The 19774-nt window shown below is 39.8% G+C and overlaps 1 protein-coding gene across 1 annotated transcript in view; it reads left to right on the forward strand.

Annotated features, from left to right (window-relative positions):
- Positions 1–12590, forward strand: part of LOC103183204 (zinc fingers and homeoboxes protein 2) — a 59599-nt gene extending 47009 nt beyond the window's left edge. Inside the window, exons 5-7 of the mRNA XM_042331769.1 lie at positions 2369–4483; positions 4535–5214; positions 12541–12590. Coding sequence (XP_042187703.1) covers positions 2543–4483; positions 4535–5209 — 2616 coding nt within the window. The 5' untranslated portion in view covers positions 2369–2542 and the 3' untranslated portion in view covers positions 5210–5214; positions 12541–12590. The remainder of the gene's footprint in view (positions 1–2368; positions 4484–4534; positions 5215–12540) is intronic.
- Positions 12591–19774: the final 7184 nt, after the last annotated feature.

Genomic DNA, 19774 nt, shown 5'->3' on the forward strand with positions numbered 1-19774 from the left:
CAATCCTCGTGATTTATAGGGCCACTTAACAAAAGTAACTATTCAGTTTTACAAGAAAAGAGTAGGACAGAAGGAGATTAATATAAAGTGCTAATCAAAACTGTGCTGAGAAGTGGAGCCTTTTTTGAAGCACTCAAAAGGTTCAGGTACTGGGCCACCAACACTGAGTAAATTTTCAGTAGTATGTCACAAAATGTAGCTTTGCCTCCAACCTCACAACTGCTTAATAAATAATAATAATCATAATCATAATACTTGCATTTATATAGAACCCTTGAGTCGGATAAAGTCTCGGAGAGCTTCAAAGTGGTGGATTTGGACCCCGAGCAAGGGGGATGTGGTCATAGGCTTGATTGAAGAGATAAGTTTTAAAATGGGATTTAAAGCTGGATAGGGGCTAAGGCAGAGGAATGGAAGGAATGGACTCCAAAGTTTAGGGGTATATTGATCGATGGTAGTGAGGAGCGGGTGGGACACAAAGTAAGCTTGAGTTTGCAGAGCTGAAGGAGTGAGCAGAGGAGTGAGGTAGCATATGAACCTCAGAAGAAAACTTACTGTATCCATGTACAGCTTCTTCCAGTGCCACTGCCAAATTTGGAACAATTTGGTGCTGTCCGCTTGTGTCCATTAGCATTTGTGGTGAGGCTAGGCAGATTAACGATGCTAAAAGCATTTGCAGCTAATGGAGAGATTTGATTGCCTCAAATATGTCAATGCACCATTGGCAGTTTGGAGCCATTGCAGTTGTAAAGCAGATGAAATAGTGCAGCATAAAGTAAACTTTGCCTTTCACAGATTGTTCAGCTGTTTAGTTTGGTCGGGGTGGGGGCGATTGTAATTTATGCACAAGTTAAATAGTCTTGTTGTCTGTGTGGGTCATAAAGGTGACAGTGACCCTAGTTTGCATAAGAAAGCAGGTAACCCGTTAGAATGGTCCCAGTTGAGCACAGATCTACGGTGGAACTGCTTTAAGCCGGAAGCACAGTACACATGGCTTTCTGCACTTTGTGGGGTTGTGAGATCACCACAGACTCACTTCCTGCACGTTGCATATAATAATAATGACCTCTGCTATGGCAGCTTTCATGTCAGGAGGACTTCCCAAAGCACTTCACAGAATATATTGTAAATTGCGATCGCTGTGGGTTTTCTGGGAAAATGAGGCAGCCAATTGTGCACGGCAGTGTCCCGCAAACAATCTTGAAACAAATGACCAATATTGTTTGGGGGATTGTTGGTCAGGACACTAGGAGAAGCTCCTTTCTCTTTCAAAGAATGCTATGGGATCTTTAACACCCAGATAGGATCTCAGTTTAATATCTCATTCTAAGGGAAGCACCACCAACAATGCAGCACTCCCCAAGCATTGCACTGGAATATCAGCCTAGGATATGATTTTAAAGGCTCTATTTGGGCTTTGAACCCACAACCTTCTGACTGGAAGCCAGGCTAACTTCTATGTGAGGAAAAACCTTGCTGATGTCACTTTCTGCATCCCATATATCTTCAGGAAATGCCACTGACATCAATTCATAAAGGAAGTGATGTCAGTTGACCATTCATTCATGCTTCATTTTAACTCTGCCTCCGAGATTCTGAACCCAGAGGAGTGCATACTAACTGGGTTGCCCTGTATTGTGCATCCATAGCCATGTTGTATTATGTCATATGCCTATATCAGTCCGGTGGTAATCATAAGTGAGGAATTTGCTTCTTAAAACGTACTGAGAGCACTGAAGCAAGAGACCAGATGGTGCACAGCACATTGAGGTTCTTTAACCTATGACATCAATTCAGCCCAAATTCATGGTAACATTAACCTTATTTCTCTGATGTCTGTGAAGTTGCTAAATAAAATAAATCCACATTGTTTTAATCCAGTTCAGTATGAGTGCACATTACAAAACTAAACATAGGTTTAGCTTGAAATAAGCTGTATCAAAGCAATGTATTCTCAAAGAGGTTACAAAGATCGCTGATGTGTGAAATGAAGATGTTGGGTCAAAGCAAGTTGGTTACAGTGCAAATAGTGCTTTACTCTGCATCTAATCCATACCGTCTATCACCATTGAGCATGTAATTCATATGCAATTCAAAATGAGGGAAAGCGTGTACCATCATTGACATCCCTTTCCTAAATCATAACGGATTCAAGGGCACATCGGAAGCTGATCAATTTCTGCAGTTTGGAGCTGACTTCAAATGCTCCTGACCAACAGGTGCAGTTCCAAATCCTAATGTGGTATTAAATTGTCACCACAATTAAAAGTGTGGAATAAAGAGTCTTAATGACCTCTTTCACTCTATGTGAGTAGAGTTTTAATGTATTAAAATGCAATGCTCATGAACTGTTATTCTTCTGTTGCAGATAAAACTTTCTGATGTGGCCCAACATACCTGGTAGCTGGAGCTGATGGTGACTAAGAACTGAATTAACTAGAACCTGAGGTAGTGCTGGGCAAGCCACAGGTGGTTACATTTTGGTCTTCAAAAGCTTCAGGAAGGCCCCTAGCCTACTGCTTTGTTTACTTTCAAACCACTCATGGCTAGCAAACGGAAATCCACAACTCCTTGTATGGTTCGTGCCAGAGATGTGGTGGAGCAGGACCCTGATTTAGAGATGGATGGAAATGCAGATGAAGGGTCCCCATATCAAGACTCTTCAATGTTGTCTAATGAAAGCTGGCCGGCCGATAATGGAATAAGTGCTGGTGATCAGGCTCCAGAGAACGCTGCCTTAGACAATCAACAGTCCAAGAAACTAGAAGGGGGCTATGAATGTAAATACTGCACCTTTGAAACACAGGACTTGAATGAGTTTACAGAACATGTTGACAGTGCGCATCCAAATGTTATCCTAAATCCATTTTACGTCTGTGCAGCGTGTACCTATACAACAAAAAGGTACGATACCTTCACTGATCACAATGGTAAATATCATCCAGGTGAAACCAACTTTAAGTTGAAGTTGATCAAACGCAACAATCAGACGATCCTTGAGCAAACTATTGAAGAGCCCATCAGTACAGATGGGAATACAGATAAGGCTGAAGCTCCCCCTGCTGGAATCTCAATAAGTAAAACTCCGATCATGAAGATGATCAAAAACAAAGTAGACAGTAAGAGAATAAATGTATTTCCGCGAGTGAAAGATGAATATGGAACTACGCATGACTGTAAACTGGAAGTGAATAGCAGTGGCCTTATCCACAGTATGAATAGGGGATTGGTTATTCCAGAGACTGTGATTAAGGATGGAGTGCCTCATGTGATGCCATCTATACAGCCACCACCAAACATCAGTTTAATACCCAAAGTCATGATCCCCATGCATGGCTCGAAATACAATGCTGCTATGGATGTGAACAAAAACCTAATAAATTCCTTCAACAAATTCCCTTATCCCACACAAGCTGAACTGTCTTGGCTAACATCTGTATCAAAGCATCCGGAAGAACAAATTAAAATGTGGTTCTCAACCCAGCGTCTTAAGCATGGCATCAGCTGGACTCCTGAGGAAGTTGAAGAGGCGAGGAAGATGATGTTTAATGGCACCATTCAAACGCCAACAATCACTGTTGTACCAGCACAGGTGCCAACTTCTACCAAAAGCACACAGCAAGTTATTCAGACTGGGATGTCATGCCAGCTGGTTGGCCAAACAGGTATTGTATTGACACAAGTTCCGAATGGATCGGCAGTGTCTTGTTCTCCAATCACGTTGACTGTAGCTGGCAGTACAAATCAGTCTCAGAAACGCAATTTGCAAACTCAACATGTAACTCCAAATGCCAAACGCTCAAATGTTGTCCAGATTTGCCAACTCACACCACGGGGGAATTCAGTTCTGCTTTCTTCAGGAGGGACAGATGTAAGCACCAGTCGTAAAAAGACTAAGGCACAAATGGCAGAACTGAAGGCTAGTTTTGCTGGAAGCCAGTTCCCCGAGGATGATGAGGTGTTCAGGCTCATGCAGGTCACAAAACTCACGAGAGCAGAAATAAAGAAGTGGTTCAGTGATAACAGGTACCGAACACAAAAAGGCCTAGTTAGTCATACTGTTAATGAGCCACATGAATCTCCTTTAGCAAGTCACTCAAATCGGCGATCTGGATGGAATGCCTTCTCTGATTTTGCACCACAGAAATTCAAAGAGAAAACAACGGAACAACTAAAGATACTCGAAGAAAGTTTTCAGTATAGCTCCTTCCCAACAGACGAGGAGAAAGACAGACTAAGGATAGAGACCAAACTGACCAGAAGGGAGATAGACTCCTGGTTCTCTGAAAGAAGAAAGCTGAGAGACTCGCTGGAAGGAGCAATGCTAGAAGCAGACAAACTGCACCTTCTCACTCAGGATTTGAAACGAGAAAGTATAGGAGATGTAAAATCAGAAGGACAAGAACTAGCTGATGCTGCCCAAGTGAAGTCTTCCCATTCAGGTATGAGTTATCCATCCAAATCTGGAACTCCTCCGCCAAGTGCAGGATTACAGCATATTAAAACTGCCAGCCCAATTAACAAGACCCATAAGAAAACCCAGGAACAGCTACACATATTGAAGAGCGCATTTGTTCGCACACAGTGGCCAACAGTAGAGCAGTATGACAGTTTAGCAGTACAGAGCGGGCTGCCTAGAAATGAAATAGTACGTTGGTTTGGGGACAACAGATATGCAATTAAAAATGGCAATTTAAGGTGGCTTGACCAGTACCAAAGAGCAAATACAAAAGGTCATAATGGTCAGAATAAGTTTAATGGCAGTGGAGTCAGTGAAAGAAGGGGAAGCAGAAAAGGACATAAAATGGCAGGTGGTTTGGGAGGAGTAACTCAGTGTACACATAGCCAAGCTGGTAAATCAGTCCTTTTTCAATATTACTTTCGACACAGGCAGCTAAGAGAGGAGGATCTTGATGAGCTGGTTTCAAAATCCAACATGAGCTATGAACAGGTCAGGGACTGGTTTGCGGAAAAGCAAACGGAAGATGCCATGGATACGTCTGAGAGCAATAGCAGAGATGACCAGTTCAGTGATGAGGATGTCGAGGGGGAGGATGAAGAGTGGGGTGAAGTGGAGAACGTCAGTGAGAGAGATGAATATAGTGTCTCTGAATTCACAGAAAACTGGGCATACACATCACAAGAAGGCTCCACTGAGTTTAATGAACTGGATTCTGAAAGCATGTCTGCTGAAAATTCCAACATTTAGCCAAGGTAAAGGACTTGCTGGTGGTTATTTTAGTTAATATTTCATATATACCTTTCTCGCCCACCCCCACCCCACACACACACACTTCATCTCACTGACTCCTTGTTCAAAAGGGTGGCTTAAGACCGTGGACTGTAGGTACGGTGGATGTCACTTTTCAGTTCACCAGGATGTTGTGGGTAGGGATAGAACCCAGGTTTTTCTGCTCTTTTTAAACCTGGCAGAACTGAGCAAATAAAATCAGCCACCATATTAATCAACAACAAATTATATCTGTATAGCGCCTTTCACGTCAGGAAGACGTCTCAAGGCACTAGGATATTAAAATATCAGTGGAAACTAGAATTCAAATGGGAGGGGGGGGGGGGAATGGGAGGGGCTTTTCGGCCAGAGGTTTTTTTTTCAATTACCGTAAAAGTACCATTGAAATAAAGGTTGTGTATTTTGTGTAACCTCTTTAAACCTTGGAGCTGCAGTGATATTGTGCAACAATGTTAAAATCTAATCACAGTTCCTATTTTGGGAATATTCAGGAAATAATGGAAAATGAATGTTTTTGTTCAGTTAATAAATAGTTTTCTTTTGTTTTAAAAAAAAGTGGGCATCTATTCCCCCTCCATCAGCTGTGGCTCTCCAAACCCATTTTACCTGCATTATTCCAGAATTGCTTTAAGACATGGTTCGTCAGTATAGTTCCAACGACCAGATGAGTTTGGAACAGAGTAGAAAGGAGAAATGCAGTGCTGCTCTACATGAGTGATCTTAGCCTGCAGGCTGGCACAAATATGACTCTCGCTGCGTCTGGAGAGATCAGTAAGAAGTACCACTTCAGGCAGCAGAGGAACTCCTTTGCAGTGCTACTGCTTTGAAAGTTGTGCCTCCCATCAGCAGCACAGTTATAAGGTAAATTCAGCACTGGAGGGATCAGAGGTTTGACTTTTGCTGCATCTGATCTTGAAAGTGCTGGAGCTTGGCATCACCTTTCTCCAGCATGAGATCTCCCTTTCATAGTGAGCACCACAATTCACTTTTAATTTAAAAGAGGTCACATTTGCCTATGGATCAACTTGATAATTTTTATTGTGAAGTGCTTTGAAACGTCTCAAAGACGTGATAAGATGCTGTATGAAATGCAAGGGTTATTTTTTATTATTCATACCCCACTCCTCTGTTTTCCTGTTTTGCTCCGTTAATCGGTGGTCATGCCTTAAGGCACTTACGGCACAATGTCAGGAACTCTCTACCTCATCTCCTTTGTATCTCTTTAAATCCTCTTTGACAGTGGCTATGATCACTTCCTCCTTAGCCCTTGTTCGTGTCCAAACTTTCCACTGTGCATTGCTCCAAAACCCTATCCTGCATGAATGGCGCTATGTAAATGCAAATTGGTGTTGTAGCACATCCTCTTTGTTATTCAGCTTTTCCCGGACTTACCTGGACCAAACTCCATACCCACATCTCACCAGTTCTGGCCAGGCTCCACTGGCTCCCCAGCACCGAACGGATCGACTTCACGATCCTCACACTCGTGTTCAAATCCCTTCTTTCTCTGGCACCTCCCTATCTCTCCGACCTCCTCACTCCCAAATCCACCACCCGGCGCCTCCACTCGACTGCCACCGGCCTCTTGCTCGTCCCTCGCACCCTCTGCGCCACCATTGGAGGTCGCACTTTCAGCCACTACACCCCGAAACTCTTGAACACACTCCCTCAATCCCTCCGCTTTGCCCCATCTCTCCCCTTCCTCTTCAACCGTGCTTACAACCACCCCCCACCCTCCAGAGTCAAGCTCCGCCACTGTTAAGTGCTTTGATATGCTACCCTGCATGGAGGGCGCTATATAAGTGCATGTTGTTGTTTTCACAATGGTATCTGCATTCATTTTAGTTGTAAATTCCCCTCCACCCTTCCAACATCATCACTACCACCCCAAGGCTGTGATAATTACATTTAAATTGTTAATTGCAAAGTAAATTGTTGCTTTGAGTTCACCTTTCCCCACAAGTTGGCTCACTCGTTGGGTTGACAAGATTGTAAAATCAAGGGTATCTGGAATCTGAAATTCACAAGCACGACTTACACTTGATAGTTGATATTAATGGGAAGATTATTTGAGTAGCAGTGGGAGAAGGCTGAGCAGTAACTAACGTAGAAACAGAAATTGTCAGCACAGAATGAGGTCATTCAGCCAGTCTTATCTATGCCATTGCAATATGCTTTTCTAAGTTGCTCTTCATTATTTAATCCCACTTTCCAGCTCTTTCCCCATATCACTTCATGTTTTACTGCTCAGGTACTTACCAAGTTCCTCCTTTGAATGGTACTATTGATCCAGCCTCAAAAGCCACTTAAGTGGCAATGAATTCCACACACTAACAACCTTCAGAGTGAATAAATCTCTGCTAAGCTCTTGCCTGTTTTGTTTGTTAATAATCCTGAGATCATGCCCCTTTGTCAATGATTCATCCCCAAACTAAAGATTGTTTTCCCCCTATTTACCTCATCATGGCCCTTCACAATTGTATACTCTGTTAGGTCTCCTCTGGTCCTTCTTCTGCTCCAGTGTTGAAAAGGTCCTAATTTACCCAGCTTCTCTTTAAACCCATGTATCTCATTTCCAGTATACTGTTAGTGATTCTCCATCTCAATGAAATTCTTTTAGTGATTTCCTAGTGAAAAACTGACATTTTCTCCTTTATTGTAAAAAAAATCTTCTCATTAGTACAAGTTGGGTTTGAAGTATGGCTTTCTATTAGGGAAGAGGGTAAAATCAGGGTTCCTAGCTTTTCGTGTAGCTGCAGTGCACTCCATTGATCTAAGATGTTATTGCAGCTGATTTTCCTATCTGAGTTGTGTGTAATGTCAAATAACATTTATTTGAAATGACAAATTTTGCCCGTTAGATTATCTTTTTACATGTTGCTCTTCCAAAAAGCAATTTACCATTTTGGTGACGGTTTGGTCAGGTTAGACAGGTGGATTCCAGTTGATCAGGCATGGATTTTTAGAAGGTCCTAGGAATGTTCCAGGAATAGCTTGTCAATGTGAGGTATTAAACAGAGGCTGGATCTTTCCTCACAGTGAAAAAGAGAGGATGTTACAGGCTAGACCTATCTCTGCAGCCACTGTTGCATATTTTGATTGCAGATTGGCATAGGCTTCAGATCACTCACCTACCAACTTTTTTTCTTTTGGTCAGCCTTGTGCGGAAACACATGCTTAAGAGTATCCAAACCAAACTGAGAATTCCATGCATTCTCAGTTTGATTTGGATACACATGTAAATTCCAGAGATAAATTGTTTGAATGGAATGTGCTCTCTCACTGGAAGGATGTATCCTGCTTACCTAATTCCTAAAAGTGTTAGGCACAGGTTGGCAAGTTCCAAGGTTTCCAACATCTGAAGGCAAAGAGTGGTGCAGGGAAATCAAAATCTCACTTCGTCCTTGAGCATGTAAAACCATTTTGTTCTTAAAATGTAAGTTTATGCAGAACTGTGGAAAATTCAAAAAAAGCTGTCTTAATTTGGAAAGCGAACCTTTTTAAGAACCAGAATAATGGTGTGCAAAGTAACCCTGAGTTTAAGAATTTTTCACGATCAATTTAAAATTTTAAGACATAATGATCTTGCAGGTAAAAAGACTAGGTAGAATTTCAGGCCTCTAGCATCAAATTGGGATATAGATTTGATTTTATGCATGATTACGTTTGAGCTCTTGAGTTCTTATAATCATTGAAAAGCAAGTTTCATGAGGCCAATGGGAGGTTACAAGGAAAACGTCCACTCCTTCTGCTCTTGATTTCCTGTTCCATTCTAAGGCTTAGAGAAAAGGTAGAAACACGTAATGTTTCTTGTTTTCTGTAAAGGAGAGAATGCTGCTCACACTGCTATTTGTCAGACAACGCTACCTCATCTGATACATTGGTCCTTTGGCCCCATCCTACATCGTTACCCAGTTGCAGAATTTCATTTCAATTTGGAGCAAAAGATAGTCCTCTTATGATTATATCCACTGCCTTAAGTCCAAACTTACATCAATGTATACAATCACTACATTGATCCAAGGGGGATTGACTTTCTCTTTGATTGGAGCAAACATTCAGAAAATTGAGTGAGTTATTTGTAGCTGATCATTCAGAATTTTGTTCTGAAACCGCACTTAATGAACAGCTGGTGGAGTGCGTCAAGCAATAGGTCGCCATGATTATGTAGGTAAGGAACTGTCATTTTTTCTTCTAGTTTCAGCTTATCAAAACTCCAATAAATCATTTGTTTTAGTTTTAAGAAATTGCCATATGAGAATTCAGAATTGTCTCACGAATCACACAAAAAAATCTACAAAACTAAATGTCAGTCTGTCCACTGCACAGTAGCTAAGTAAGCTTTACTGGTGCATTCCTGAGTGGAGATTATGTGTAAGGCAGTAGTTTTGGCTAATCATAGAATATTACAGCACAGAAGGAAGTAATTCGGCCCATCGTGCCTGTGCCAGCTCTTTGGTAGAGCTATCCAATCAACCCCACCCCCCTGTTCTTTCCCCATATTCTTGCAATTTTTTCCTTTTCAAGTACCTATCCAATTCCCTTTTGAAAGTTGTTATTAAAACTGTTTCCACCACGTTTTCAGGCAATGCATTCCAGTCTGAAACAACTTTTTGTGTAAACAATTCCTCCTCACCTCCCCTCTGTTTTCTTTGCCATTTATCTTAAATCTATGTCCTCTGGTTCCTAAAGTGCAGTGCTCAGAATTGGGCACAATACCCCAGCTGAGGCCTAGCCAATGACTTATAACGGTTTAATAATAATAATAGTTTCCGTGACCCTATCATTTCCACCCTCGCCCGACTCCACTGGCTTCCCATCACACAGAGGATACAGTTCAAGATCCTGGTCCTCACTTTCAAAGCCCTCCATGGTCTTGCTCCCCCCTATCTCTGCGACCTCCTAACCACCTACCATCCTCTGCGCTCGCTCTGCTCAGCGGGCTCCGGCCTGCTTCACGTCCTCCACTTCGCCAGCCCACCATTGACAGCTGGGCCTTCAGCCACTCTACCCCCACCCTCTGGAACTCCATCACGCAGTGCATCCACCTCACCCCCTCCCTTGCCTCCTTCAAGACCTGTCTCAAGACCCTCTTCTTCAACCGTGCCTTTGGTCACCCTCCTGATCTCCACCCTCCCCGACCCCCAGCTCGGGTCCAAAACACTTGATTGTCCAGCACCTTAGGATGTCCTCCCAATGTGAAAGACACTATACAAATGTAATTTTGTTGTTGTTGTTTAGCAGAACTTCCTCGCTTTTGTACTCTATGCCTCTATTTATAAATCCAAGGATCCCATATGCTTTTTTAACAACTCTATCAACCTGTCCTGCCATCTGTGAACCTCCAGGTCTCTCTGCTCCTGAACCCTCTTTAAAACTAACATTTATTGTATTTTACGTCTCCTCATTTTTCCTCCCAAAATGCATCATTTCACACTTCTCTGCATTAAACTTCATTTGTCATGTGTCTATCCAATTCACCAGTCTGTCTATGTCCTCCTACAGTTTATTACCATCCTCCTCACTGTTTACTATGTTCCAATATATTAATATTTGGTAGGTGCTACGGATAACTTGATCAGTAAATCTGTCCTTGAGGCTGGATTATCCACTTCTTCCCAAGAGGAACTTATTCCTCCTAGTATGACTACTTGGTCCATTTCTTGTGTTGGGTGAGATATAACATGAAGGAAAATAAGCACTCTTGAGATGCTGTCCCATGTGAAGGGTGCTATATAAACAGATTAGAATGTATTAGAATATACAGCACAGAAACAGGCCATTCGGCACAACTGGTCTATGCCGTTGTTTATGCTCCACATGAGCCTCCTCCTGCCCTTCCTCAACTAAAGAGTCCAAATATGTTCAGCCTTTCCTGATAGGTATAACCTCTCAGTTCTTATTTCATCCTTGTGAATCTCCTTTGCACCCTCTCCAGTGCCTCTACATCCCTTCTATAATGTGGGGACCAGAACTGCACACAGTATTCTAAGTGTGGCCTAACCAAGGTTCTATAGAGGTTTACCATAACTTCCCTGCATTTCATTTCTTTCCCTCTAGAAATGAACCCCAATGTCTGGTTTGCTTTTTTAATGGCCTTATTAACCTGCGTTGCTACTTTTAGTGAATTGTGTATGTGTACCCCAAGGTTCCTTTACTCCTCTACCCCATTTAAGTTTTTATTTTCCAGGATGTATGTGACTTCCTTATTCCTTCTACCAAATTGTACCACCTAACACTTTTCTACATTGAAATGCATTTGCCTTTTAAATGCCCGTTCAGCAAGTTTATTAATGTCTTGCTGTAATTGTTGCAGTCCTCCTCTCTATTAACTGTTCCCCCCAATTTGGTGTCGTCTGCAAATTTTTAAATTGTGCTGCTGATTCCCAAGTCCAAATCATTAATGTAGATTGTTGATGTTACTTTGCCCTTTCAACAAAGCAGGTTGAGGGGTGAGCAGATAGAATCGTTAAAGTTAACAGAGCTTTTGATAGTAAATTGGGAGAAATTATTTACATTGGTCAGTAAGACGGTGACTTGTGGATATCATTTGAGATAGATAGCAAATGGGTAGCAGTTAGATTTTTTNCACAAATAGTGATTAGCATATGTGTTGCCTTATCATGAGCAGTAGTTGAAACATAATCCATATTATCTTTCAAAAGGGAACTAGATAACTACCTAACAAGGAGTAAGCTATAGGGCTGTGGGGAAAGGGCAGATAAGTGAGACAGAGAGGATTGCTTTTTAAAACAGCCAGCACAGGCCCCATGTCCAAATGACTGCCTGTCGTGTTGTGAATTTCCATGGTTTTAGCTGCCAATTGCATCATTCTTCAAACTCGAAGTACCCACCCGCTGCCCAGCTCCAGCCCCCCGCCACCCAGCTCCACCCCCTGCCACCACCCTCCAACTCCCAGCCGTGCTAAGTGTAGTGACTGTATATTTGTAGATGTAAGGCAGGATCACTCAATGCAAAGAATGTGGAAGATCCTACAAGGAAGGTAATCTCTCTGTACAGCAATTGAGCCGAACTCAGTGAAGTTGTGGTTAGCCTGGGCATTAATTCAGTTCCAAGCAGGACAGGAAATATCTGTCTCCTTGCCACACTACCATTTGATCTGGATAAAAATACAGGAACTCTTATGTGGAAAGTGGGGGGAGATGGGTGAAAACATGTCTCGCCCAGTAAATAATTAATTCACTGACATATTGCCCACCTGCTCCTAGGTTATTTAAGTATCTCATGTTTATTTCACAGGCAACATTCATATTTGTTTCTCTCCATAGGAAACCAAACAAGACAAATACACATTAAAAAGCGTCTGTCTGAAGAAAACTACCCTTTATATTGTCTATGACCTGAAGAGAGTAAGGAGAATTCGGCTGTGGCTCTGCATTGTGCAGGACAGCACACAAGGAGGCAAAAATGAAGTACTGGCATCCTATACGAGCATCTGTCAGAGATCGAGAGATTAAATTATCCATAGTGCCAAAGTTTTACTACTGCAATCTAAAGGCTCTTTGTAAATAATTTTCTGTTTTTGAACAGATTTATACAATATAGGGATTTTGTTACATTTATAATTGGTGAGAGTTGACTTTGCAGATCAGGGTGTGTCCTTTGAGCCCCCCCACTACCACCCGTCGCCCCCCAACCCTTTTTGCTTTGATAGGTTTTAGTAACCACTACCAGATTCTTTTTTATTTTAATAGATTTCACACTCGCTAGTTTTTAAGAAAAAAAATCCAAATTCTCAACTGAAGGAGGCTGAGATACTGAATGACCAAAAACATGTTTGTGTCCAGTAAACATCTTTAGGTCTTTGTACAAAGGATGGAAAAATATTGAACAAGCACATTATTGATAGCAGCTTGACATTATAAGAAGCTACATTTAACTAATGCAGACTGATTTGCCCAGTCTTCAGCCACATAGAGGTCTACAATATTGACTTATTTATGTCAGTATAATTACCTATTTATATTTGCAGTCACTGTTTTCCTCCTGACATTTGCAAGACTCCATATTCAAAATAAAATTGCAAGACTACATATTCAAAATAAAACATACATTGGACTGAGTTTGACTTTTGTAATTATTTGCAGCCTTTTCGTTCAAGAATAGATTTAAATTAATGGTGCCTCTAATTCTAAGGGAACTGCACAGTTAGGTATTGCTGGCTGAGGTGACCTGCAAGCTGGAGTTGTGGAACTCTGAGCTCCAAGGAGTCTGCATTCAAACTTACTCGAAACTCAGAATTAGTCATTGTCTGTGGATATGTTTTACAGTGTCAGTTTTTAGCCAATGGTTGGTGGAGAACAACTCCGAGACCTGTCCTTCCTTTCAGAACTCTTCTCAGTCAAGTTCAAAGTGCCCGATGAGGTCTAGATTTTTTTGTTGTACCTTAGAGGACAACCTTTCATGTGAAGTTGTGAGGGGGGAGATAGAGGAGAATTACAGCGAAAGTTAAAATCCTATTTCATTCCAAGTATAAAAAGATCTTGGAAATTAATCAATATAAAAATGAAAGTTGCAGTGCAGATGATATAGAAATAAAACCATACAACTTTGAGATAGATATCTGATCTACAAAAATCTAATCCAAAAGCATTTGATGGAATTCTGATCTTTCCCTGCACCTTAATGACAGAAAGGGGGCTGATTCTAAATGGTAATTGTATTTAGTTTTAATCTATGATCTAGTTCCATAGGTATTGGTATTTATTGCACAAACGCACACTATTTTTTAACTCCTACTTGACTGAGGAAGAGTGATCTTATTGGTTTCTATTGGGCTTATTGTGAATGTTGTATCATGTAGAACCTTTAGATTTCTTCTCGTTTTTTGGCTGCTTCATTTTTTTAAAATTCATATCTGTTTATTTTATACACAAGTTCACAATTCATTTCCTCCCTTCCTTCCCCCACTAGACAGGCTGCGAAAATGTGAACATTACAATTTAACCTGCTGTTTAATGCACCTCACCTTCACGGTAATAAAGTTACAAACCAAAACTGCACGGAAACTTCAGTGATCAGCTTGTTTTCGGGAGTTGTGCAAATTGTTCAGCACCCTGAACTCTGTTTAACAATGGTTTATTTTTTTATTTTACAATATAATTTTGTATTAGAATAAGCAAACTAAAGTAGTGTAAATGGTGTTAAGGTGATTAGCCACTGTACTGAGGTATTTCAATATATTTCACAACAAAACAGTTAAAAAGGAAAGGGGTTTCAACGTATGGCCTGGCTTGTCCTGATTCCATAACCACTAAAATTTTAATTCTAAATGAGGACAGACCAAGGCTTGCCCATTTTTAACCAGAAGAGATGTATGCTCTAGAAATATGGGGTTGTCTTTTGAGCTGTAGTTCATGTTCATGGGGCAGAGATGAGGGAGTTTTACTCGAGTGTTTGGCTTATGCTATACCAGACTTCAGAGTGCTCATTGCACACACCAGACTTCCAAAGTGCAAAATTGTTCCAATCCCCAGCAGACAGTCCAAATAGTGCAAATTTCACCAAATAAAAATAAGTTTCTTTTTCTCTGACCTAAGGAGGGAGAGCTATAACTAGCTGCAGTTAATATACTTCAAAATAATAATCACCGTTTCAAATTACCAATGAGTTTGTTTCCAAAGTTGTATCCATCTTGAATAGAATACAGTTGAAGATCATAACATACTTTTTTTTGTTTATGAGTAAGATCTTAAGCCATTAAGATCTCTTTTTGTGCTGTATGATTCTTTAATGAGGTCAATTACATTTTCTACTGTTTCCCATTGTGTATCCTTGTATTTGTTCTTAAATTCCTTTGCCTTAACCCATGTATTAAATGTACATAATGTATTAAACATTATGATTTACACAGCTGCACCTGCACTCTGCACACAATTTGCATTGCACTCACAAGTATAAATTTCATGTCTGATACTGTACAGTAACCTCCATATAGCCTCATATCTCACTAATGTTAAAAGTCAGAGTCTTGGGAGTTAAGTTTTATGGTTAGCTAGCTTTCTTAATCCTGTTACTGGAAATAAACATTGTTTTCAAATTTATTTTCTTCCAGTCTACTACGCTATGTTGATAGTTTGTTTTTCCACACCTTCTTGCAAGATGTGTAGCAGATTCTGATTTGCAGCAAGTGGAAAAGTTTTCCCTTTCAATAATTGTGCATTTTCATTTCATGTCAGTGAGACCCAAGCAAAAGTATATACTGTAACAGGCGTGCATCAGCAGTAGACAAATGCATTTTCCTCAGACAAATGCACATTGGTTTTATTCTTCCGTTGACTCATTTTTTAAAATAAAGGATTTATAAGGATAATGTCTAGGCTATTGTAATTAATGCAACAAATGCAATTTGGTAATGTTACACATCTGTTTAAAACATTTGAACCACTGTTCTTTCCACTCAGCATAAGTTCACTTCCTTTGAAGTGAGTGGCTATCAAGAGCTAATTGAAATGTTTTAATTAGCTGTCATGTTGATGGTCAGTTGGGTGGAATTTTTTCTTCATTGTGAATAATTCCCTATTTTGATTTTAAGCCAAATTATATTAGCAGTTGTTCAATTTATGAATGTAAAATATGCAATGTCCTTTTTCTAAATACTGCACTAGTATTTGACAGCCAACAAGACTAATTTGTAAGTTATGAAGCTGGCCGAGGTCACACTTTAACCCACAACCTAGTGAGTCAAAATGTCCCTTTTGCTTTTCCCTCCTCTAAGGAATAGAGCACATCCTGCACCCCACTGTGGCTCCAGCTGAGATCACTTCACACTTTGTAGGGAATCATGGGCTGTTCATAGTTTTAGTTAATATCTTCAGCACTGTTTACATTGAAGGATTTCTATTCTAATGTTGATATGAAACTTATAACATTTTTAAAAATATTCCAAAACACGTATTCTCGATATCTGGGGATAGGAGCAGTGGAATTAGAACTTATTACAGTCTGACTCTCTTAATAATGCTGATTTTTGAGAGATGCGTCTGATATGGTAGTTGTCTTATGTACTTCATCAGTGTGGGAGTCAAAACCACTGACTGAGTAATGTAATTTTTGAAATCAAAGTGAGCTATTGCATCACACTATTGCAAAACATCAGTTTTATTTTCTTAGTGGGAAATATATGATTTTTTAAAAAACTAATGTACTACCTATTTACCTTCAGATGGTAGTTTTTAGTGGCATTTCATTGCAGAAAACCCTGGACACTAGCGCCCTAATAAAATAAAAAAATGTACAATACCAGGACAGAGGATTGCAACAAAGTTCACAAAGTTCTAAAACAAAATCAACATTATATCTACATCTAAAATGATTTCTTAGCCAACTGATTTCTTGAATTTATTGACAAAACTTGCCCTCACCAACATTTGCTGTAAAGTAATTCAGTCAGAATTGTTTGTCCACCTTCTCTATTCTGCGCTTGAGTCCATTTCTCCATTGATCATATGTTTAAGTAATAAGATCAAGTTTATCTAAACTAGAAATGTTGTCCGGTCCTATTTCCTTTCTGTTTCACAGTGCAAGTCCTAAGTCTATATACAGTAACAATGGATATAAAGGTAGAATGGTTCATTTTGTGGGGTCCTGTAGGGTAGTGGTTAGCAAGCGAGAGAATCCGGATTTGATTTGCGGGCGGGGTAAAACTTCAGGCAAGCTTTCTTACTCCACAGGCCTCTGTTTACCCAGCAGTAAGTAGGAACCACGACGATTGGTGGATCGCTTTCCGGGCATAATAATCCCTCCAAAAAGAAATAATAATAATTTGGTTACTCAATCCATGACTTTTTGTGAGACACTGCTGTGCGCAATTGGTTGCCAATTTCACCCATAAGATACAGTCAATCCACCTTACAGCATATCATACAATCTGTAAAGCACCTTGAGACGTTTCAATGATATAAGGATTATAAATGCAAGGATTATTATTGTTTTACATATTAACAAAAAGAATCTGAAAAAAATTATCAATGGAAAAAAAACATTTCATACATTACTTGTTTATATAAGTCTTGTAGTTGATATAGCACTTTTCACGTCTTCTAGACGTCTCAAAGCGCTTCACAGAATATACTGTAAAGTGAATTGACTGTATATTTGTGGGCGAAACGCGGCAGCCAATTGCGCACAGCAGCGTTCCACAAACAGTCGTGGATTGAAAATGACCAATTTATTTTTGTTGTTTTTTTGGAGGGATTATTAGGCGTTTGGAGTAAGGAAACTTGCCCAAGGTTTCTCCCTGCCTGGAAATGAACCCAGGTGTCTCGTTTGCAAGGCGAGTCCTCTAACCACTGAGCTACAGGACTCCACGGTTTACTACCAGCTCTCAGACATATTGTGCAAAGCCTTCCACCATCATGGCAGTCCCTTGACATGTCGTGTCCCAAACTATATACTGTATCCCAAGATATATTTTCTAGCAGAAATCTATGAAATTTGTTCTTGAAACAAATTACATCTTCTGCTTCCACCATCTCCCTAGGGAGCCTGTTCCATAAGTTTACTACTCGCTCTCTGAAGTAGTGTTTCTATAGATTTGTTCTGAATTTACCCCTCTTCAAGTGCAGGCTGTGTCCTCTGGTTCTACTGTTCGGTACAAGATAAAACAGCTTATCATGCTCTACATTATCTATTCCCTTCAGAATCTTAAAGACTGTAATCATATCATCACTCAACCTTCTCTTCTCCAGTGTGAACATGCCCAGTTTATCTAATCACTTCTCATAGTCCAGTCCCTCCATCCCATCAATCATTTCTGTTGCCCTCTGTATCTGCAATATCTTTTTTATATTGCGGTGACCAGAAGTGGCACACAGTATCCCAAGTTAGGTGATGAACATTGAGGTTAAGTAAACTCACATTTTGAATGAAAGAGAATTTGTAATTGTATTTTCACAAATGTTTTAAGCAGTCATATTGTCAGACAAATAAAATATATTTTACAATACCTGAAAAATAACTGAATTGCTCATGAGAAAGAAGTTGCCTTAACATTTTTTCAACACTTCAAATCAAATTTAAAGTTGGTTGTCAATATACCTGATCAACACAGTTGCTGAGAAATAATATATATATATATATACAAATACATTAAAGGCAATACTAAACTGACAATACTAAGCTACCATACAAGGCAATATATCTGAAACCCAGTACCAATATTTGAAAATGTTTAAACTCCCTTTTTTTTAATATAAAAGTCACAAAGTCCATTTCTGACTTCCAAACAACTTCTGATAACTTCTTACTCCAATGGAAAAAGGACTCTGTGACGAATTATCTGGAGTGGTGAGTTAGGCATATTTATAAATACGGCTGGGATATTGACAGCAGGATGACTTAAGATGTGGTAATGATAAATTAAGGCAGGGTTGAGTTATCAGGAGTTTACCGTAGTTGGTATTTTTATACAGATTTTTTAATTTTGCTAAAAGACTCCCAAATTTCAAAGTGAGATGGAGGGTAGATATTTTTAAAATGAGGTTGAATATATCAAAAGGAAAATATACTAGGAATTTTGTTGCTTTATCCAAAAGGGAATTATTTGATCTTCAAACTGGTTTTAACACGAGCATTTTGCAAAAAGGTGTGGTTAGGTGATGTTCTCATCATGATGAAAATGCTGCTCAAGTCCTGGTCTTTTTTTAAAAAAACTGTTGAGAAATGCACCAAAGAGGGAATAGATAATATGCTGTAATTGCTTGTTATTTTGGTCAGGCAAGATGTCCTCTGTGTTTATATTTTCTTTATCTGTATTCTATCTGGTGTAAGATCTGTTAATGAGAATTTGTTTATACATGGCTCACTATCGATATCTTGGGTGTTCGTTAATTGATGCAAAATCTGGCCCATCGCCTATTTATTTTTTCTACTCTGATGCAAATTACCCCAAAACACGTGAGACATTCTGCTACTATGCACAATGCAGATTCTTTTTTCTGAAGACTGTCTCTAACAAAGTATTCTCCCTGGATCAGTAACCAAACTATGTTGTATAAAGAAGCATAAGCTCCAGTGCTTATACAATCAAATTACAAGGCTTTCATAGATAACTTCTGAAACAAAATATGATTACATATTAACTTAAGAGGCCGTCACAGGTTTATCAATTACAATTTTTAAATTAAAAAAAGCTGCAGGGTTTGAAACAAATGGACTAAATGTAGTTAGAATAAGATAACCTATGGAAACTACTCCAATGGAGTGGTCCAGTAGTACAAAAGTAGTACGTCATTCAGGGCTGCCTGTGTTCCAAATTCAATCGGGTAAATCATACAATGCAATACAAATTTCCATTGGTTTAGTGCCTTTCACGTCAGGAGGACCCAAGGCGCTGAAATCATGTCTTTGTATGAAAAGTTTCTACCTTAAGGACATATGAATTCAGCATTCTTGGCTCTGTTGCTGAATGGCAAGCAATTCATTCCTATGTGGGAGGGAGATGGGTATTTTTAAATTAAAATAGGAATTTGTGTGGCTAACATCAGTTGGAGGGTAAAGAAA

Source organism: Callorhinchus milii, unplaced genomic scaffold (assembly GCF_018977255.1).
Source record: "Callorhinchus milii isolate IMCB2004 unplaced genomic scaffold, IMCB_Cmil_1.0 Scaffold2, whole genome shotgun sequence".
NCBI lineage: Eukaryota > Metazoa > Chordata > Chondrichthyes > Chimaeriformes > Callorhinchidae > Callorhinchus > Callorhinchus milii.